The sequence below is a fragment of the Artemia franciscana genome, chromosome 19, assembly GCF_032884065.1.
Source record: "Artemia franciscana chromosome 19, ASM3288406v1, whole genome shotgun sequence".
Lineage (NCBI taxonomy): Eukaryota > Metazoa > Arthropoda > Branchiopoda > Anostraca > Artemiidae > Artemia > Artemia franciscana.
Genome location: NC_088881.1, coordinates 27,372,283 through 27,395,406, shown reverse-complemented (window position 1 = coordinate 27,395,406; position 23,124 = coordinate 27,372,283). Strand labels below are relative to the sequence as shown.

Here is a 23,124-nt window from a genome sequence, read left to right as displayed (position 1 = left end):
TATTATGATAATGTTTATAATATTATTATGTGTATTGTTATAAATTATAACATAATGTTATTATATCTAATTATAATGTTATGTATTATAATAAATTTTTAGTAATTATTAGAAATTAGTAATAAAATAGTAGTAAAAAAATAGTTAATAAGAAATAGTTCCGAGATAAGTTTCCAAAAAAACATAGTTTAATCTCGACAGGGATTTCCTATTCTCAATACCATTAAAATTTCCATTATACTGTATAAAATTCAGCAGATTTCTATTTTATTGAAAAGACATAAGATGAACATATAAGCAATTATCCAAGAAACCAAAAACCGAAACATCAGCGTTTCTAACAGCTTTCAAATAAATTGATGTTACTCTTTCCATATCTGACAAGGCCTAAAATTAGAGAAAAAAAGTTTAAAAGTAATCAGCAAAAATATAACACATCAATAGTATATTCGAGCAATTTCCATAACAGATTGTAGTTTAATAATACTAAAATACAACATACTAACTTTTTCCCTATCTGACTATGGCCAGACAGAAGCCAAATCATGGCTAGAAAAACACCAAACAGAAGACTAAACTTCTGTTTAGAACACAATAAAACAAATCAACAATTCCTGCCATTCGCAAATATCTCTCACCAATAGAGAAAGTTAGTATAAGTAATTTCATAGAGCCACTTCTAAAGCTAAAAAATTGGGAGTTGGTTCCGAACACATTTTAAGTGAACAGCGAATATTTGCAAATACCTTTTATATGTCTTTTAGATGTCTTTAAATTAGATGTCTCTTCTGGTGATAGTCGCTTATTAGAATTTTCCACATTTTTTCAAGTTGTATCATTTATCTATAGCAGTGGTCTTTCAACTGAGGTCCAAGGAAACTTTCATAAGGAGTCCATGATTATTCCAAGCGTTTATGATTGCATCCCTGTACGTTGGGCCACGCTGTTTTTAAAATTACTTATATCTTATCTTTTATGCCGGCGATTCAGCTCTTTCTTTCTACAATCAGTACAAACGTCAGCAACGCTGTACCCTTGTATCGTTTTTGGGACAATTTAGAGGTCCTGTAGCAATGCGAAATATTGGAAATTTCGTATAATCCAGTATATCTAGTATAATCCAGAGTCTTCAGTACACTCCTTTTTGGAGAACATGAGTCGCTCTTAAGAATTGAGACAAAATTCAAACTTTAGCGTAGAGAGCGAGGTGTTGAGGAGGGGTAATACCCTTTGGGACAATTTGAAAGTCCTGTAGCAATGCAAAACACTGGAAATTTCTTAGTATAATCCAGAGTCTTCAGGACACTCCTTTTCGGAGAACACGAGTCGCTCTTAAAGAGTTGGGACAACAAACTTTAGCGTAAAGAGCGAGGTGTTGAGGAGGGGCAACGCCCTTTATATACGTAATAATTTCTGTTCATTTTAAATTTTAATGTTGCTCCTTACTTTCTATACTTGAAGGTACAGTAGTGGGATTAAGGTAGGAAAAGGCTGAGAAATAGCTGAAGCGGGTGGAATCCGGGGGGGGGGGGGGGTGTCTTTTGTGAGAAATGTTTCTGTGTGAGCGTTTGTCATTGCATTTTTTTTTTAATTTTTCAAATGTTTCTAAAAAAAAGGGATAAAGATCCTCCTGGGCCATTGCTGGCGCATAGGGCGTCGAGTTTTACAGGGACAAGTAACAAGCTTGTCGCCCATCGCCCTATGCATCAAATGTTTGTAGCCTGACTTTTTTAAGAAGAACAGTTTGATTGAAGAGGTTTTGAATAGGTGTTTGATTTCATTGCAACGACAGTAGAAAAAAGAAGTTAGGCAAGTATAGGACGCACGGAAGGGTATCAGAAATTTTAAAGCTTTTTTCGAGATTTGTGGATGCGCCATTCAGCACCTTAGTAATTGTAGTGATTGAATGTATAGTGATAGTAGTGATTGTATTTTTGAGAGTAAGTTTTGCTAACCTTCTTAGTGGTAAGAAATCTCAGTTTTGAAAAGTAATCCATTTATGCACCAGATTGAGCAAAGGAAAATTTTCGTGTAAATTATTTTACAAGAAGTCACTAGTGTTGGATTAAAACTAGTTATCTTCACTAGCAATATACAGTTTTGACGATTATATAATTAAATAAAAAGAACTAATTTTTTTCAACTGAAAGTACGGAGCAACATTAAAACTTAAAACGAACAGAAAACTTAAATTACGTAAATGCAGGGGGTTGCCTCGTCGTCAACACCTCACTCTTTACACTAAAGTTTTATAGTAATTTTGAAAGATGCTTCTTATTGTTCCAATTAAACGAATATAGTGTTTCAGAAGTCTTTCTTAAAGAATTCAGACAAAATTAAAACTTAGCGTAAAGAGCGAATAGTCAGAATAATAATTTGATTCTTTTGATATATGTATTGGGATCGAAACTCCGTTTTTAGAGATTTGGTTACTATTGAGCGGGTTGCTCCTTACTTACGGTTTGTTGCCACGGACTGTTTGAAAAGTCTTATAGACAAGAAAATGATTCGAAATCAAATTTTCCTAAGCGTAATGAAGCGGCAAATCCATTTTAGTTATCAATGCCCCAGTTTGAAGTGGCTTTTTAAGGAAAACTAAAATTTGGGGATAGAAAAGGGATTCACTGACACGGCACTCGATCGATTCCGATTCCATCTGAAAAACTGCCACCATCGATCTATTATTTCTATCTCTGCTACTTAATCTTATTTCTGGGCTACCAAACAAGGATTCAAGGAAAACCTTGTTTTGTTTCTTTCTGATTGCAGGGGATTCTTTGCTTCTGGCTTGTTTTGCAAGCTGTTTCAAGACTTGATTTAAGCTTGCAACAAAGCAAAAGCTGGGCAGGTAGCAGGCTTGAACCAAGCTTGTTTGAGGCCTTTCGTTTGATTTAAAATTAGGTGAATTTCGTATGTACTTTAAATCACCATCCCTATTCTTCTTAGATCTGCCAAACTTTCGGATTTTTCCCAGAATCTTTGGATCTCTATCCTGAATTTGGGATCTTAGAAAAGGCACATATTAAACATTACTTTAAAATTATGTTAATTCTTTATGTTGTCATTATTTAATACAATAGGATGTTTGGACCCAGTTTCAGCAGCTACGAAAGTGCCCTTGAGCTCTTGAATTTGCCCACCTTATTCGATCAAAGACATGAGCTAATAATGAAATTTGGGAAATCACTATTAATAAACGGGAGGCACCGATCCATACTTCCACCATCCGTATCAATCAGCAGACATACTACAACAAACCAGAACCAGTCAAGTACCGTACGAACAGATTCGCAAACTCCTTTGTACCATATTTCGTAAGAGCATTTAACAAGTGAATTGAAAGTTGTGCCGTATTTCGTAAGTGTATCTAATTAGTGACCATTTTATGATTGTGAAAATAGCGTAATTTAGCGTTCACTTTTGAGTGCTACGATAGCTATTTCAATAGACGAATTTCCAAATGTAGAATTGTTTGTTCGCTAACGAACCTTGGGTCGTTCAATTCTTGGTTAAAGCCGTAATTCTACATACCCCAAAAATTACTAGAGGCATATGTCTGCCAAAAAACTGCTCCATCTGTTAGTGAACAAATATCGCCGGATATATCCAGATAATATCAAAAAATTCGTGGTAGCGAACTGTAAGTAAGGAGCGACCCGTGCAATAGTAACCCAAAGTCACCGGATCAAAATTTTGAGATAGCCATGTTATTCACCATAGTCGAAAAACCTAATAACTATGTCTTTAGGGACTACTTACTCCCCCGCAGTCCCTGTGGGAGGGGCTACAAGTTGAAAACTTTGACCTGTGTTTACATATAGTAATGGTTACTGGGAAGTGTACAGACGTTTTCGGGGGGATTTTTTTGGTTTTTGGGGGGAGAGTTGAGGGGGGGGGTACGTTGGAGGATATTTCCATGGAGAGACTCATGGTAAAAGAAAATTTCAATGAAGGGGGCGCAGGATTTTCTAGTTTTATTAGAAAAAAAACAATGAAAAAATAAATATTAAAAGTTTTTTCTAGTGAAAGTAAGGAGCAGCATTAAAACCTAAAACGAACAAAAATTATTACGAATACGAGGGGTTTACCTCCTCGTTATACCTCACTCTTTCCGCTAAAGTATGTTTAGTAATTTCAACTATTTATTCTACGGCCTTTGTGATTCAGATTCTTAAGGAATTGGGACACAATCTAAGCTTTAGTGAAAAGAGCGAGGTATCGACGAGGGTTGAACCCCCTCAGATACGCAATAAAAACATAGGAATATAGAAGTTCGTTACGAAAGTTAATTCGTAAGTTACGTATATTTTTTACCAATGAAAACGTTTGTAAAAAGATAAAAGTTCTAGTTGCTTTTTTAAGAAGTCAAAAACTTGGAGGGCAACTAGGCCTCCTCCTTCGCTTCTTTTTTCTCAAAATCTTCCGATTAATGGCAATTAATTAATATGCAAATTTCGTTTTAATTATTTTTGTGCGGAGAGCCAAGATTAAAACATGCATTAATTCAAAAACGTCCAGAAATTAAATTAAAAAAAAAACAAGTTTTTGTAACGGTAAGTAAGGAGCGACATTAAAATTTAAAACGAACAGAAATTACTCCGTATATGAAAGGGACTTTTCCTCCTCAACGCCTCGCTCTTTACGCTAAAGTTTGACCCTTTCTCTTAACTCTACTTTTTAAAACAGTAAGAAACCTTAGCGTAAAGAGCGGGGCGTTGAGTAGGAAAAGTCCCTTTCATATACGGAGTAATTTCTGTTCGTTTTAAATTTTAATGTCGCTCCTTACTTACCGTTACAAAAACTTGTTTTTTTTAATTTATATATCAAAAGAATTGGATTTTTATGCAGGTTTTAAATATATAAGTTTTATTAAGTTTACTTATATTCATCAAAGGTTACGAGCCTGAGAAAATTTGCCTGATTTTTAAAAAAGGGTGAAAGACCCCCTAAGATTCATACAATCTTGCTGTGTGATGAAAATCACACCATCAGATTCAGCGTATCATAAAACCCTAACGTAGAGGTTTCAAGCTCCTATCTGTAAAAATGTGAAATTTATACGTTTTGCCTAAAAAAAGATCACGGATGCGTGTTTATTTGTTTCTTTTTGTTTTTCCCCAGTAACTAGGCCCCCTCTCACGCCAAAATTTTTCCCAAAACCGTCCGATCAAAATTCTGGTTTTGTTCAGCATGTTCAGCATGGTTGAAAGGTCTAATAACAATGTTTTTGGAGATAAAATGACCCCCCACAACCCATGGGTAAAGGTCTTTAATTTATAAAATTTACCCATTGTTTACGCATAATATTTGTATAGTATTAATATTTTGGGAAGTATGTATACATTTTTTGGGTGGGGAGGGGAGGAAAATTTTTTTGCTGGGGGGACTTTGAGGGAATTTGCAAGAATTCCCATACGAAATTTCTTTATTTGTCTCGATTTCTCTTTACCGACTCAATTTCACGCGTGGAGATGTTGTGGGTAGTTGTCCGGGGTAAATTTCCACCAGGATTGAATAGTCACGAGGATATTTCCGTAAGGACGGGGCTTTTTCTATGGGGGTGGAGACAGATTTCCTGGCGTTATTTAAAAAACGATCTGAAATTAAACATAAAAAACTGCTTAAGTTTTTTAACTGCAATAAGGGTTCAATTTTTATTATAATTTTCTCAGAGGGACTCCATATGGATGGGATGGCCGTGGAAACTTTTGAGGGGATTAATTCGACTAGAAATCGGAAGTTCTAGTGCACTTTTTAAGAGTCAAGAGTGATAGGAGGGCAACTAGACCCCACCACACCCTGTTTTCCCCAATCGCATCCGGTCAAAATTTTGAGATAATCGTTTCGTTTAAAATAGTCCTAAGATCATAAGACAATGCTTCCGGGATCGGCACCCCCCCACAGCCTGGGCACATGTATTTTAAACTACACACCGGGGGCATATAAGGTTTTTATGGATGGGTTGGTCGTAAAAACTTTGTAGAAGGCTCATTTGATTGGTAGTTTAAAATTATGATCTCCTTTTTAAGATTCAGAAGCGATCAGAAAGCAACTAGTCCCCTTCGCCCTCTTTCCCCCAAATGCATCCGATCGAAATTTTGAGATAGCTATTTTGTTCAAAATAGTCCAAAGTTCTTAAAACAATGCCTACCTGGTTAAACAAAGCCCCAGAGCCCGAGAGCAAGGATTCTGAGTTAAGGCCTGGGGGACACATAGGGTTTGTATAGAAGGGATGGTCGTACAAACTTTGGAGGAGGCTCATTCGGCTGGGAATTGAAAGTTTTAGTTCCCTTTTTAAGAGTAAAAGTTGATCAGCGGGCAAATAGCACCCCCCCAATTCTTTTTTTCGCAAATGCATCCGATCAAAATTCTGAGATAACAATTATGTTTAAAATAGTCAAAAGATCATACAACAATGCCTCTGAGGTTGACACAGCCTCAAAGAAATAGGAAGCAAGGATTGTTATTTATACCCTGGGGGAGAGGGTTGAAGGTTTTTATGGAAGTGATATCGTATGAGCTTTGGAGGATGCTTATTTGATTGGAAATTGAAAGTTCTAGTTCCTTTTTTAAGAAGCAAAAGTGATCAGGGGCAACTAGCCCCTCCACTCCAAGCCGTCTTTTCCCCAAATACACCTGACTGAAATCTTGAGATAATCATTTTGTTCAAAATGGAGCAAAGATTATATAACAATGCCTCAAGGGTTGAAACAATTCTTCAGAGCCCGAGGGTAAGGGGTGTAAGTCATTCCCCAGTGGCATAATTTTTTTTTTATGGAAGAGTGGTCGTATTGGTAGTCGTAAGAATTAAAACTAATCCGAGGGCAACTAGCCCCCCATGTCCTCTTTTCCTTAAATTCGTCCAATCCAAAATTCTGAATTATCCCTGTTCAAAATAGTCCAAATATCATATAACAATGACTTCAGGGTTGGCACAACCCCCCAAAACCTGGGGGCAAGGGTTGTAAGATATGCCTTGGTGGCATATAAAGAAGGGGTAGTCGTATAAACTTTGGAGGAGGATCATTTGATTGAAAATTGAATGTTTTAGCTCCCTTTTTAAATAATAAAAGTGATGGGATGGCAACCTCCCTTCTGAACTCTTTTCTCCCCAAATCAACCCGATCAAAGTTTTAAGATAGCCATTTTGTTCAAAATAGTCCAAAGGGTCCAAAGGTAAAATATATATTTATCAAGGGTTGACAATCCCCAGCCCCTGGACAATGGCTATTAGTTATGGTAGGTGCCCATTGTTAAGATAAAATGTTTTTATGGAAGGGATGGTCGCATAAACTTTGATGGAAAATAGAGTTTTAGTGTCCCTCTTTAAAGTCTTTAATATATAAGAGTAGGATATTTTTCATTTCTATTTTATCATTAGAGTTGGTGCATGTTCCATCTTAATTTTCCGTTTTGTTGATTTTTTTTAAAACACATTAACACATAATGCCATTATCTTGTTCTATTATGCTAGTATCTACTTAGAAATTTAATCTTAACATGTGCAAGGTCTTTTAAGGAAACATTTGTAGCACTTGTCATTAAATTATATGGACTGTAAAGAAGGTTTTCAAGTTTAATTATCACAGCCGTTTGCAACCGGACCTTTTTTAAACAACGCATTTAAAAGGTTTTACTTGCCCTTCCACCCCTTTTCGAAAGAATTTTATATCTAAAATACGGCAAGGTGAAAAATAAACACATAAAACCCTTCAGAGCAAAGAAAGTATATTCAAATTGGAAACAAAATAAGTCTAAACCAACCAAACATCCGCCTGATAATTACGCCTGATTACGCAGAGATAGAGAGAGAGAGAGGAGAGAGAGCGGAGAGGAGAGAGAGAGAGAGAGAGAGAGAGAGAGAGAGAGAGAGAGAGAGAGAGAGAGAGAGAGAGGGAGAGTGAGAGAGAGAGAGTGAGAGAGAGAGAGAGAGAGAGAGAGAGAGAGAGAAAAAAAAAAAACAACTCTATAGATCTTAACTAAACAAAATAACCAATGTTCAAGCCAATAAAGCTACGCTGAACAGTCTTTTTTTTAAATTTCCTAGCAGATCCAATTTAACAAAATAAAAGAAAAACTTACCACACAAAAACCAAAAAAAAGAAAGCCTTACCACACAAAAACCAGAAAAAAGAAAGCCTTACCTTGCTCCAATAAGAATCCGTCGTTACTTGATACTTGAGCTCCATAAGGAGTTTGTCAAGAACTCTCAGTCGACTTGGTGGTATATACCCTTCCTGATGTTTAAAAGCAATTTTTTCTAGACTCCGAACGAGCTCTGAGTGCTTTTCAACAGCAAGCCGGGAGGCTTCTTCAAGAAAACCAAGCTGGTGATATAGTGATACCAACTCGGGCCAATTTCGTAACTGAAAACCAAAATGAAATAAGGTAACTCTTGCCTAAAAGAACGGTTTTAACTTTAAGTAAATGTTGTCTGACTAAGGCTGTATCCAGGAAGAGGAAGGGGGGCTCGAAATCCCTCCTCTCCTCCGCAAATGTCTGTCCAACTCATAAAGACATAACAAAATGCATACAAAAATGTTGTTATGCTTTTTCTAATCGTAATCCCCCGCCACCGAGCGAAATCCGGATCTGAATGACAGTCTACAGAAATTCAAGAAAGATAAACTATTGTAAAGCAAACCTGCTAGAGATAAGATTCTTTACAAATAAACTCTCAGTTTCTCTGTGTTGAAACCTCAGAGTGAATTAGTGTTTGAACTCAATAATGGGAGCTCTTTAAGCCGAAATCCAGATAAATATTGGTTAAAGTAAAAAAAAAGGCTTCAGATAAATCTTTACGCAGTGGAAAACTACTACTACTAGCAACAACTCACTGCAGCGAGTCACCTGGATCCAAAACAGTTTGCACCGCTCCTCCTCAACATTAATTAATTCTCTTCCCCCCTAATTTAAAGTTTCAGTTTCTTAGAAGTCCTTCCTTATGACCTATACCCATTCCTTTGAACCCATCCCAAAATACGCAGGGAAAAGACATATGTGCAGAACTAACTAAATAGAGGCCTATTTCTACGAAGACGGGCGGGAGGATTAAATTTGTAAACCGGAAAACTATTAAAAAGTTGTGTGAAATCTAAATCATGTGAATTCGGAATTTTCAGAATTTCTTTGAAATTCCTAAAATTCCGAAATTTCGTGTGAATTCCGACATGTCTTACGAAGCTCTCTGCCCTCTGGGTGTGTCCTCGGCTGGAATCAAAATAAAAGCAGGGACAACCTGCTTTTCGTTTGACATCACATGGATAGCCTTCGTACAACCTTTGGCAATCTGTTACCTTACACATTTGGAATCTACCAAGACATATTATGAGAGAGTTTACAAGAAAATTAAGCGTCTATAAAGATAATGAAGCTAAGCATAAATATGATATTTGAGAATCTTAGCTTTAGAGGAAGCATGCAACCGACTTTAATTCTAAATCGCTTATGCACGATTAAAAAAACATTACATCAAGAGAGCGGAGAACACACTTAAACATTCCTTTTAGAAATTAAAACGCTTTAGCATCCAAATGTACCGAAAAGTCAATAAAAAAATTCCTACTACCCGAAAAGTCATTTTGATATAAAATGCGTAATGGCTACCACGCGCTTTTATTTCTATTCTGTAAAACTTCCAATTCTTCCGAGTAGAAGGAAAAGAAAATTAGTTTTTACCTTTTTAGTGCATTTTCAGATCAAAGTATATTTTTTATCATATTTTTGTTTTAATTCTTTTTAGTATCTTCAATCTTTCCGAACAGATCTTTTTATATTTCTCACTTTAAAGATTAAATCTTTTTAGTTTCATCGAAATGATTCATAATTATCTTTCATACTAACAAGTCTTGCTTGCAAAAATTCATGCAGAAACCACACCTACCTCTTGTTCATATAATCAATAGCCATAATTATTGTATTCCTTTGGCTATTGCAAAAAAACTGAAAATTTTAATTAGTTAATGAATATTTCCATTAGTTAAACTATTCTCTAGTTTGCAGCACGATACTATTATGTCATTTGTTCAATATTTACATTTACTACTCACTACTCATCCCAATCACTGGGTATTCAATGGATATTGCGCTGGGTTACGGCTGTTTTTCCTTGGTCCATAACAATTATGAAAGCGTACACCCAAACACAATCTACAAAATTATCTACGGATCGATGGCCAACGAGAATAGCTACAGACAGCGGCATATCCAAGATTTTTTATTCAGAGGGGGGGGGGTACAAAAATTTAAAAAACGCATCAAAAATTGTTTAATTCATTTTTTTTATGTTTTTACCTGTCAGACAAACATTTCTGGGGCGGGGGGTCAAATCCGCCCCCCTCCTAGATACAATACTGGCTACAGAAAGCTTTTTCAGTTTTTCTGTTGAGGGTGGGGCTGGAGTTCCATTAGAGTCATTGTAAAAGAAAATCCTTTTTATCAGTTTCTTTTAGATGACCTCACCCTAAAAAAGAGATTGACGCCTCAACTTACAAAAACGCCTCAAAAATTGTTTAATTCATTTTTGTTACGTTTTTACGAGTCGGACAAACATTTCTGGGGCAGGAGGTCAAATCCAACCCCCCCCCCTAGATACAATTTTGGCTACAGGGAAGCTTTTTCAGTTTTTCTGTTGAGGATGGGGCTGGGGTTTCATTAGTGTCATTATAAAAGAAAATCCTTTTAATCAGTTTCTTTTAGATGACCTCACCCTAAAAAAGAGTTTGACGCCTCAACTTACAAAAACGCCTCAAAAATTGTTTAATTCATTTTTGTTACGTTTTTACGAGTCGGACAAACATTTCTGGGGCAGGAGGTCAAATCCAACCCCCCCCCCCCCTAGATACAATTTTGGCTACAGAAAGCTTTTTCAGTTTTTCTGTTGAGGGTGGGGCTGGAGTTCCATTAGAGTCATTGTAAAAGAAAATCCTTTTTATCAGTTTCTTTTAGATGACCTCACCCTAAAAAAGAGTTTGACGCCTCAAAAATTGTTTAATTCATTTTTGTTACGTTTTTACGAGTCGGACAAACATTTCTGGGGCAGTAGGTCAAATCCACCCCCCCCTAGATACAATTTTGGCTACAGGGAAGCTTTTTCAGTTTTTCCGTTGAGGATGGGGCTGGGGTTCCATTAGAGTCATTGTAAAAGAAAATCCTTTTTATCAGTTTCTTTTAGATGACCTCACCCTAAAAAAGAGTTTGACGCCTCAACTTACAAAAACGCCTCAAAAATTCTTTAATTCATTTTTGTTACGTTTTTACGAGTCGGACAAACATTTCTGGGGCAGGAGGTCAAATCCAACCCCCCCTCTAGATACAATCCTTTCTACAGAAAAGCTTTTTCAGTTTTTCTGTTGAGGATGGGGCTGGGATTTCATTAGTGTCATTATAAAAGAAAATCCTTTTTATCAGTTTCTTTTAGATGACCTCACCCTAAAAAAGGATTTCACGCAAGATGAAGGTAATACTTGTTGGGTCTTGATGAGACAGGTGGAGGCGGCCTACTTTTTCTACTGCTAGTATAACGAATAAATTACCTTTTTACAATTTTTCTAGACGGCGCCCCCTTCCCCTTAAGAGGACTTGACACACGATAAGAGTATTCAAGATCCGCATGAATCTACCCGGAGTTTCATCCATCTATGCATACTCTTCTTAAAATTTAAGCTTACGTTAATTAAAATTATTGAATTCTTTTCTTATCGTTTTTCCATTTTATGTCATTTTCTCGACGTCCCCTTCTAATGAGAACATGGCACTTCCTCCAAAAAAGAAAAAAAAATTGTAATAAATTGTATTTGACTATGAAAATTGAGCAAATCGTGGACATTTCTTAAGTTCAAAAGGTTTGCTCTCTTTTTGATAAATCTAAATTTAGAAATATAAATTAGTATATAAAAAAAAAACACGAAGAAGGAAATACATTAGTTCATGCTAGAGGGAAACTTTAATGTAAATAGAGAAGAAAAACTATGCAACCAAGAAGAAATTAGGATGGTTAACACGACTTTCCTCTTGCTTCAGAAAAAAAATGAAAAAAAAAAAAATCAAATTCACCTTTACAGAAAAAAGACTTACCGAGTAGGACTTTACAAGCCAAGCCGGTAAGAAGACATCTGAACTAAGAATTTGAAAGGCACATGTACGATGACACACCGTTTCCAAAGACCTTTCTGCTGCTACTAAACTAGCCTCGAGCAGTCTTTCAACTTGCTCAACTGGCCGGGAAGATACTATCTCACGGACTGAAAACAAAATATAAAATAACTAAAAAAAATCTTCGCATAACAACAAGACTTAAAAATTTTGGTTCTTTCGAAAAAAACGAAGAGGTGGCATTTTAATTTTAAATTTACACCTTTTTAAGGCTGATTCATATCTAAAAAGCAACAAAACATAGCCTTAACTTAAGTTTAAGCTGCCCAAACTCTATTTTCGGCGCAAAAAAAAAACTGATTCTCAATGCTCACATGTTCGGATTTATCATAAAATATTTGAGTTTAGTATACGAATCAATAAGTATAGCAAGAGAACAATTGGATAATCCGAATAAAAAAATAAAATAGCCTGAAAGCTAAGTTTACATTTTACAACTTTTATTTTCAATGCAAAAAAAGAGCTTGGCTCGCAACACTCCTGAACAGACAACTAATTTAACGACCAAGAAAAAAGAAAAAAGGGTCTAGCCCATTTTCTGGTGGTCCACGCCCCTTAAATATTTTTTTTTGTCTTTCAGTCTCCTTGATCCATGACTTATGGATGTAAAATTTCAATCAATCAAATATAGAAAGATTTTCAAGTTATTTTTGGGCACACTTCCCCATCCCTTTGGCACAGGGAACAATCCCTGAAAATTTTTAAATAGTCCATTAGCTAAGACCAAAGATGCCTACCTTTTTCTACTAAGACCTATCAATGAACAACTAGTATTTCATTTTAAGGGTTCTTGCACGTGATACTGGTGGGTATGTCATCCCCAGAGACATATTTAAATGGCTTTCCGACAATTACGAAGAAAATGCTTATTTTGAAATTTTATCCAATACCAAGGTGAGTTAGAGGAGTACCCGGGGACAAAATAGCGCGGGAAAAGGGTGGTGAGCCTCTTCCGAGTTTCTACGCCCAGCGTTTTCATACACAGTGGCTGAGGAATATAAAATTACACGAGGGACTTATCGCTCTATATCAGTGCAACACTACTGCCTTGACTAATTTCTTTGATTAATTAGTCAAAGAAGAATTTCTTTGACTAATTTGATTAATTTCTTTTCTGATTATTTGTCATGGTTATTACAATATTTTTGATGTTCTTGACGTTGGTAACCAAACGGGATAACTTATCCAAACTAATGTGTTAGTAGCAATAAACTCGAATAAGGTATATAAAGTCTTGACAATCATACTTCATTCTTTTTTAATTCAGGGATGATATTACTTAACTGGCCAGTCATAGAAGGCTATGAACTTTAGCTGTAATCTATGAAACCTAAAGCTAATGTTAAGAAGACCAAGTCATGAAACTAGGACTAGATGTGGATGAAGAGTCAGGAGACGACCGAGGAATGGGCAGCTTCACTTATCTAGGCAGCATTATTAGCAAAAACAATGGATGCAGAAAAGGTGTAAAAAGGAGAAGCCAAGGAGAACAGTATCCTTTACAGTTGAAAACTTTGCAAGAACAGGAAGATGATCTCTAAATTATAATTGGGACACTAAAAGAAGCGAAAATTCAGTTGTCCAGTATAGCTTTGAAAAATGGGTAATTCAAAAGGGCGAGGAAGACTTGCTAGATTACTTTCCACAAGAATTGTCTAAGGGAAGGTTCAAGTTTTCTTTTGAATAGCCATATATTAAATGATAGGCTGTAAAAATGTGGTTCGATCTCGTTTTTACGGATGAGTTATGATAGGTTGTGCTTTATTGGGCCATGATAAGCCCCAAAATTGGGCTTTTCGGGCATCAAACCAAGGACCAAATAAAAGGAGGACACCTACGAACGGGGTAAGAAGAGATCATAATAAACAATGTAAAAAAAGTTAAAGAAGGGAGTAAAGAGTAAAACTTCAAATAGGTTGGTGTGGAGGAGGAGTGTACACAGCTGTACAACAAACAACCTAGTTCATTTTCTGTTGATTCTTTTCAGAAGTTACTGACTGACATTTATTTTCCCATTTTATTTGTATTATTATCGAAAAGGAACATCAATATAGGTATTTATCACTGTAGATTGATTTGAGTTTGGGGGAGCTTACAGTTTAGCAAATTCCCAATTAACATTTAAATATGAAATGCCAGTTGAGGCGAAATCACCAGGCCTGCTGTTAATAGCTAAATTTGAGCTTTAATCTAGGTTTTTTCCACTAAAACAGAAAGAAACAAAAGACAGTCTAGATTAGGAGATCAAATCCACCCGGATTAACCATTTCTTAAAAACTGGATCAATACAACGGTGCTAGGCTTATCAACCCCACTGAAAATTATCCCATATTCAAAATTAAGCAGGAACAGAGAAAAAAACGAATAAAAAAAACCAAGAAGCCAAATACGTATTTTAGAATGTCTCATAGTATTTGTTTTTGCAATACTATTCTATTTTAATACCTTTTTCGTGTTATCATTGCAGAGTAAAACAAAGTTTAACATTGCGGTTATGGGACTGGTATCAACTTCAAAGACAAACTTAACAGACATTTGGAGATTTTCGTATAAGACAGATATCTCAAAATCTCATTATATCAAACGCATTAGAGGAAGGCCAGATTTCAGAAAAGAAAGCGAGAGGGAGGTTTAATACCCTCTAGTAGCTTTCGGCCTTTGAAAAGGATAGAAGTACTTTCAACTTTTAACAGAACAATCCCCCTTTAAGTTTCTAAAATAGTCCTTTCTGTTAGAAATGGATGAGAAAAAAAAAGTTTTTGGCGCTTTTTTGACCTTTTTTGGGCTGCATTTTGAGGGGATATAAATATCTATTCCCTTCTGCAATAGGACCCCTTAGCCGAAAGTTTCACGTAAGTTTAAGGCTAATGGAAAGAATCGGCCCTTTTTGGAGCCCATGCTATTAGAGGAGGGACCAGTTTCAAAGGAACCAATCATTAAATAGTTTCCTTATACCTTACTTAGTCCCCTTGGCCCAAGGGCTTACGGCTGTAAGTTTAAAATTGATCAGGAAAAGACTTTGTGGCTAATTTCCGGACCACTAACCCCTCCCCCTTTCCATAGCAAAATAATTAATTTTTTTACCAAAAAAAAACGATTCCAAAGACTTTGACGCCAATACACTCCTAAGACTAAACCTCCCCCTCCCTTTCCACTCTAAACTATACCTACAAAAAATTGACATTTGACATAATTTACGGTCCTTATCCCAGGCGTTGTGGAGGTTAGGTCATCCTTGGATGCAAATTTATTGATATTTTCAACTATTCGAAAAAAAGGGAGCCTTGAAACCTTGACCAGACGTCCTTAAGCGTTGCAAAGGACCAGATATCAGATGGGATTCTAGGACAGGGGCAAAATTTTCTGAGGAAAAAACGTGAACGAAACAAACCATATCAGTAGGCGACGGTCTGTCGTTGCCTATAGCAAATGACCATAAAGCTTCAATGCATCATTATAAACATATTTTTACAAGAGGTACTTCATATGGAAGGGAAGGTCATATAAACCCTGGGCAGGGCTCTTTCGAAGAAAACAGAAGTTCTTGTACTCATTTTAAGAAAAAAAAAGATCATATGTAACTAGCCCCCCCCCCCCCGTCCCGGCATACTAATTCGACCATTAAATGATGAACCAAATGGTTGTTTCAAATTTTTATTGGGATGTCTTTAATGAAACTAGGGATATGAGAAGGGGGCTCGTTGCCCTCCCATCTGTTGGGTTAGTTAAAATGGCACTTAAAATTTTATACGAATAATCCCTATATCGATCTTGTAGGATCCTTGGTTTTATATTATCATCCCTAGGGGAAACAAATAAAATAACAAACAATAAACATCAGTGATATTTTTCCAAAAAAAAAATTAAAGATCTAATTTTATTAGACAAGAGCTATAAACCTCTAGAGTAGGGTTCTCTGATCATTTTATTGTTAGGGAGATGCAGGTGCCTCAAAAGAAAGGAAGGAGAGGTGTAGGTGAAAATTGATGTATAATATCTTTGGATTTCTAGAAATATTTGTCTACACCTTTATTATGAAAGTAAAAATAATATTAAACCCAAAACGAGCAGAACTTATTTCATATAGGAGAGGGATGCCCCATTCTCATGCCCAACACGCCCCTCGTAACTATAGAAACTTCTGAGAATGCTCATTTGAACAAAAATTGAGAGTTCTAGTCCTCTCTTGAAAGTCAGAAGAGATTGAAGACTAGCCAGCCCCTCTCCTAAAATTGATTTTGATATCTGGTCCTTTGAATACCCCTTAGAATATTTGATTGAACTTTTGCGGTACTTATTTTGATCTTTCTCTATGCCTACTCAATTTTGCGTATGGGGGAATTTTCAATGGGGGGGATTTATGGATTACGAAGCAAATTATATTAGTTAAATGAAGCTTTAAAATAGATGTTAAAGAGATTTTTCTGCAATAAGAAAGGAGATATCTCTCTACAGTACCTTTATTTAGGCTTAGCCTAAATTAAGGGTGATGAAAGATTCTCCCCTCCACCCCCCACCCCCCACATACCCCTTCCTAGTGTATTAGAAGCTAATACAGATATAGCCAATTTGGGCATTAAAACATATTTTTTAGGCATATAACATCCCTCCTCCCAACTTAACATTGGCCCACCGCCCTTCCTTCACAATAGCTGATGCACAATTATACTTTTCTTTGTGCTTTTTATTTGTCTCAAGTTCCTTTTGGCTGCGCAGTTTTTACCTCTGGGGCGAATCTTCTAACAGGGACATTACAGGGGGGTGGGAATTTCCTGCGAAGGAAAGGGAATAAGCCAAGCCCCCAACATAACATTCATAACATAATTGGAAATCAGTTTCCGAAAACTATTTCCAGATCAACAAAATACCATTAAATAATAATAATAATAATAATAATAATAAATAACATTAAGTAATATTCAAAATAATAACAACAAACCCACAAAAATGAAAACGAACCAGAATGATTGTTCAATCGTATGAAATGAAGAGTTTCACTTTCTGCAGTAAAATCATTGTTGAGCGACCTCAACAGATTTACGTAGTCAGATGTCAGGGCATCAATCACGATAGTTGTCTTGATGTCAAACCTGCCAAGAAATAAATAATTAAATAAAATCATAATTGATTTAGCCAATAGCAAAATAAACCACTGGGACATTTACTGTTACAGTATACTAAAATTAAATATATCACAAATACAATAACGAATGGCCAATACAAAAAAAAAAACAGCAAATAATACAAGATGAATCATTGCATACAAAAAAGAGGAAGAATAAAACACAAAAATGGAAGTGCAGACCAATCCACAAGAAGCTCTTTCGATTTCATAATGAAGATACAATAAATAAATAACGTATAATATGTAATATAATATATAAAGTATTATAATTTTTTTCTTGTTTCTTCATAGTCTTTTTTTTTACATTTTTCATATAAATGGCCTATTATTTTCAATTTAAACTTTTTTAACTTAACCTTATCAAAACATTAATTAAGGTCATTTTTCATAAATTAAAAACAACACAATGAGTGAATCATTGAACGAAACTAGAAAACAAAACAGACAAAGAAAGCGCAAAAATAGAAGTATGAAACAACTATAACAAGAAAAGAAGGAAGCTATTTTAATGATAGTAAACAGTACGTTAAAACCTAAAACGACAAGAAATTGCCCTGTACATGAAGGAAACCCGTCCCACTCAATCCTTACTAAAATTTGATTAGCGCTTTACTGAAAGCATTTTAGAATAAAGGAAATAGAGTCATTTGGTAATCACATGTGTTCTGTTTGCCAATTGCCTTTCTGAACTGAATATTTGAGCAGAAGATTTGATTGTACGCAAATATGAAAAAAAATTATTCAAACGTTTTTTTTTTTGTTTTTTTTTTTAGAGCATTCATTTCTAAAATAACGGGATAAAAATCCGAACTTTAGTCTACTGAGATGGGGACTGAAGGGACTTCGAGTTGAAAACTTGTTGATTCAATCAGTTTCGGTTAGTTCTCTATTTCATACGTCGTATTTTCCTAAACACGAGGGTGGTTAGAACCCTTCAGTTCTTCGGTCTTTAGACTAACGTTTAAACTTTGTAACACAATGTTTCAAGGAAAAGAGTACTTTTAGGCGTTAAAATTTAAAATTGAAACTTTTCACCCATCAGCCCCCAATCCCTCAAAAGGTAGTCAAAATATATTCCTCGAATTCATTGAGATCGGGAGATAAACATCCCTCTCAATAATTCACTGAAACACATCCCACAAGAAGTTTGAAAACGAGGGCTTACAGTGTACTTTTGGGGGCTAAACTTTGAATTTCTGTAGTCTGGAAGGTTAAAAGCCCCTAGCCCTTCGTCTTTTAGTGCAGATAAGTATATGATATGTACATAAGTGTATAATTTTTCTCCAGTAAGAAGAGAACTGTCACTCAATTCCACCCATACAACACGGTGATTCCAAATGTTTCTCGGAACAAAGGAAGTTTAGGAATCAAACTTGTGCTCTGCATTCGTCTGAAGGACCTCTCACAGGAGGTTGGAAAATTCGGAGGTAAAATGAACCCATTGAGGCTTTAGATACCCCTACCCCAGTTCGCGTGAAGAAATACCCGCTGATCTTTCATCGTACGCGGTAAGAAATTATACACCACTACACATAAACTTACAAAATCTCAAGTAAGACAACTGAATCTGCATCTTTAGAGTTCTAAATCGATTTGTTTCTTTCAGAATTTTCAGTCTATAGTACTTTGACCTTCTTTGGCAATTGCCTTGCACCGCAAAATGGCTGAAATTCTCACCCTGGCCTGGCCTGTCATGTTTTTTAAAGCAAAAACACTAGAATGTTGAATTTCTATTCGAACAATCGATTTTCCGAGATTCAACGACCCCTGGGGCAATATAATCACTCCGAAAAAAAGATAAAAGAATGGCATCCGTAACCATTCTTCTCGAAAAATGATAAAAACTGCTTTTAATAGATAAAGACTGGAAACCTTAGCTACTTTTCTCCGATATCCTTAATTTGCTGGTTATGTTTTCGGCCACCCCTCCTTTTGGGGGGGGGGTTTCCAATTTTCCAAAACACAGGCAAATCCCTTTACGCTAATATTTTTAAATATTCTTAATAAATTTTTCATATTTGGAATCCAAATGTAAAGCAGATTCTTTTTATGTACAAATTGTTACAAAATTTTCTTTTTTAGTTTCAGTGACTACTAGCATTATTTTTTGTTCGACTTCTCCTACATTTCCTTTAATTGGCCAGTTTTTTTTTATTTTTTAAGAAATTAGAGTCTTGTAATATTATGTATTTGTTCGCGAATAACAAATAGATCATAAAAGAACAGCCTATAAACGAAAATTCAAACCTAAGAGTCTAAAAATAAATCCACCAGCCTACCAGTAGGTTTACGTCAGATTATACCACAACATGTATCATTTCATAATTTATAATATAATAGAGTATATAAATAAATGAAAGAAATCGCAAGCCTAAGGCATAACGCATTAATCGATCTAAAACCCCACCCCTGGATATAAAGCAAAATTGTTTGTTTAGTATTTTTCCTTACCTTCTGGCAACAGAGATTGCAAGCTCATAGCTCTTCACATTTACCAGCTGGGCAACAGTTTCTTGGGCTGAGGACGGTACATTAGGGTTCAGAGCTTGTCTCTCCATTAACTGAAGTAGGCTAAGTTGGGCAACAGTAAGATCGTATTCCTTTTTTAAGTCTGAAAGCTCATAAACTTCAACTGTAAACTCTTCATCCTGAGAGAACAAAAAGAGAATAAAAGGGAGAGAAAAAGTGAGTGATTGGGAGATAGAGGGGGACCGAGATGGAGAGACCCTTCACGAAACAGTTCAACTCATATTACAGAGACAGAGATCCGACCTGGCGATTTATGCGTTTTTATTATAGATTGTCAAATTATTCACGTTTTTTTTTTTCAATTTGTAACCTTATCCCTCTAAAATGAATTTCTTCGGAAGCAACAGAACATTCAGCGAATCCACGTTTTCTCGTTTTGCTAAATATTGGTAACTATCAAATGATTTTCAAATGTTTTTATTTCACTTCGTCAATGAGGGTCAAATCTTGCAATCAATCACCCTCTTTCAATCTTTGAATTTAACTAACATTTCGTATAGGTTTTGTTTTCCGTGGAGAGTTACATATAAGTGGGCCCGTTTTCCAGCTTCCCCGACCCCAACATCAAACATTACCCAAAACATAGTCATGTTACATCTTTTCTGAACTGGAATCATACAAAGATTCTAAATCTTCATAATTGCAGGACCAAAGTAATTCCGTTCTGTCTCCAACTCCCCCCCCCCCCACACTGCCAACGTTAAATTTTGTTTAAATTTTATAACAAATTCTGTGATCATGAAGCGCAAAAATAATTACACTATTTTTATCAAAGACTAAAAAAAAAAAAAAAACTTTTCTAAAATCATGAAATTATTCCCAAAGGCACACAGAAATAAAAGACAAAAAAAAATCCTGGCACCCAGAAAAATTGAAATTATATAAGACTAAAAATGCGCGCTTGAAAAAACGCCAGCACCTTCTGATAATCGTAGTGATGTTGTCTTTATATTCATACTGAAGAAAGCGGAGTTGAAGAAGTCCCTCAGTGGCTACAAAATATGAATACTTAGAAAGCGACTTAGGCTTCAGGTTTATGATGCCAAACTTCAAGCTTTGTAAAACAGACTATGTCACAGGATTCATTGATTGCTGTAAAAATTGACACAGACAAGAGAAAATACCATCCAGCAAATATGACACAAAATTCTAAAATCAGGACTACCCAAGGCTAAACGAGATGGATTCAAAAATCAACGGAATTTTAATTAAAATGGAATAGTTGTGGGCATCAAGTCTTGGCTAATTGTAGAACAAGCCAAGACATATAGTCCAATTGAGCGAGAGGAAATTCTGGCATTAGCCCCCTTTTTTAGGATTGTACAAAAATGATGTTTTATCTGAAATTAGCGAAACCAATAACTACTAATAATGAGCTCAATGTTTAGTTAACCTATAATGGCTTACGTGACCTTTCTAATGGGCTGACGTCACAGAATTCACTTGGCTGACACCCCGAGTGAAGAGGATGAATTGCTCGTATGTACACAGGCGTTTGTAAATATCACAGCCTATATAGACACCAGTTGTGCAAACACATTTCAAAAGCAACACATAGCTATAGTCGCGGCATTACGTCAAAACCAGACACTCTCGCAGTTGGAAACTGGATTCCGAAAAGGCTGATTGGCTGTGGGAGAAATTTCTGTTTTCACTCCCAGAATAGAGCCAAGATCTTTCCGCGCTGATTCGCTGATGGAGCCCCGGAGGTTAACGCCTAGTCTAAAGATGTGTGTTGAAATGGGCAAGATACGACTCCACGCAACTGGTCTCTATATAGGCTGTTGTGAATATTTTGTTAGTTGAATTCTGACTAAAACGGTTCATATTATTTGGTGACCAGCGGAGGGATCCGTTCCCAAAATGAGCTCTTTCTTCCGGGTTCTTTTTACAAAGAAAGACTATTATATATCTCTGCTTCCGGGTTTAGTTCCAAGCAGAAAAAAAACTCATCTGTTTCTATTTCCGAATAGAAATCTCTTTCTTGTTTTCGTTTCTAATTTCAGTTTTCTGGTTCACTTCCGAAAAGAAACCCCTTTCTTGTTTTCTTTCCTCCTTTCTGTTTGAGGATTTACTTCCGAACAGATATCCACTTTTTTTACGTTCTGATTTCTGTTTACGGATTCAGTTCCGAAAAGAAATTCACTTTTTGTTTTTCGTTCTAGTTTCTTTTTTGGGTTTACTTCCGAACAGAAATCCACTTTTTTAAAATTCTGATTTCTGTTTATAGGTTAACTTCTAAAGATAAATCAAGTTTTTTTTATTTTACTTTTATGATTTCTGCTTACACGTTCAATTCCAAACAGAGATTCACTTTTTCTTCTTCGTTCTAATTTCTGTTTTCTGGTTTACTTCCGAACAAAAATCCACTTTTTTGTATTCTGGTCTTTGTTTACCGGTTCAGTTCCAAACAGAAATTCACCTCCGTTTTTCGTTCTAATGTCTGTTTACGGGTTCACTTCTAAACAGAAATCTCTTTCTTGTTTCTTGCTCATTCCTTTTTACGGGTTTACTACACAGCAGAAATCCACTTTTGGTTTTGTTCTAATGTTCGTTTTTGGTTTCACTTCCGAACAGAAATCCCCTTCTTGTTTTTTCCTCATTTCCGTTTACGGTTTTACTTCCGAACAGAAATCCACTTTTGTCTGTTTTCGGGTTCACTTCCGAACAGAAATCCCCTTCTTGTTTTTTCTTTTTGTTCCTGATTTCTGTTTACGGGTTTGCTTCTGAACAGAAGTCCACTCTTTGTTTCTGATTTCCGTTTACGGGTTTACTTTTGAACAGAAATCTGTTTTTTCCTCTTTTTTTCCTGATTTCGGTTTACGGGTTTATTTCCGAACAGAACTTATCTTTTTTTTTTCTTGCTTTTTTTCTTTTGCTCTTTTCTTGCTTTACGGTTTTGAGTTCTAATTCTGGGTTCTTTGTGATTACACGTCCATAAGTTAAGCTCTTGTAATTTTACGTTTTGCGCTGGCAGACGACAAGCAGACGAAAAAGCATTCCAGGGAAGCCGGAGCTCTAAGGACTGACTTCGTCCCTTACCATACAAGGTCAAGAACCAAGCATAGTTCTAAAGGGGAAAATCTAGAGAAAACGCTCAAGATGGAACAAAAATTCTTGAAGTCGTTGCTAGAAGCCTTCCAGCATTAAGTGGCTAAGTCGACAAAAGCCTTGGTGGAAAACCACAAGAAAGAATTAGGGGAAGCTTTAATGATTGAGCGAAAGCTGAACGAAGAAAACCAGCTGTCTCTAGTACATCATCCGAAGAAGGCGATGCAACAAGACCGAGAGCTTGTAGAAAATAGCTTCCAGACTCT

The 23,124-nt window shown here is 35.9% G+C and overlaps 2 protein-coding genes across 3 annotated transcripts in view; one reads left to right on the top strand and one right to left on the bottom strand.

Moving 5' to 3' along the window:
• The window catches only part of LOC136039505 (uncharacterized), a 33,976-nt gene extending 19,311 nt beyond the window's left edge, over positions 1 to 14,665 (top strand). The window contains exons 4-5 of one of the 2 annotated variants that reach the window (XR_010620472.1): positions 8,265 to 8,388; positions 13,421 to 14,665. Coding sequence is in view for 1 of the 2 variants with exons in the window: in XM_065723293.1 (XP_065579365.1) it covers positions 8,265 to 8,282 (18 nt within the window). In the remaining variant the exon portion in view is untranslated. Of the gene's footprint in view, positions 1 to 8,264; positions 8,610 to 13,420 lie in introns of those variants that run through there. The other variant, XM_065723293.1, reaches the window with a different exon arrangement.
• Positions 251 to 21,296, bottom strand: LOC136039504 (uncharacterized). The gene is made up of 6 exons (XM_065723292.1): positions 21,220 to 21,296; positions 19,730 to 19,926; positions 17,113 to 17,243; positions 12,076 to 12,242; positions 8,145 to 8,366; positions 251 to 387 (listed from the first exon to the last, which is right to left on the bottom strand). The coding sequence occupies exons 2-6, from the start codon at positions 19,834 to 19,836 to the stop codon at positions 268 to 270; spliced, it is 747 nt and encodes a 248-aa protein (XP_065579364.1). The 5' UTR covers positions 19,837 to 19,926; positions 21,220 to 21,296; the 3' UTR covers positions 251 to 267.
• Between the last annotated feature and the right edge of the window lie 1,828 nt (positions 21,297 to 23,124).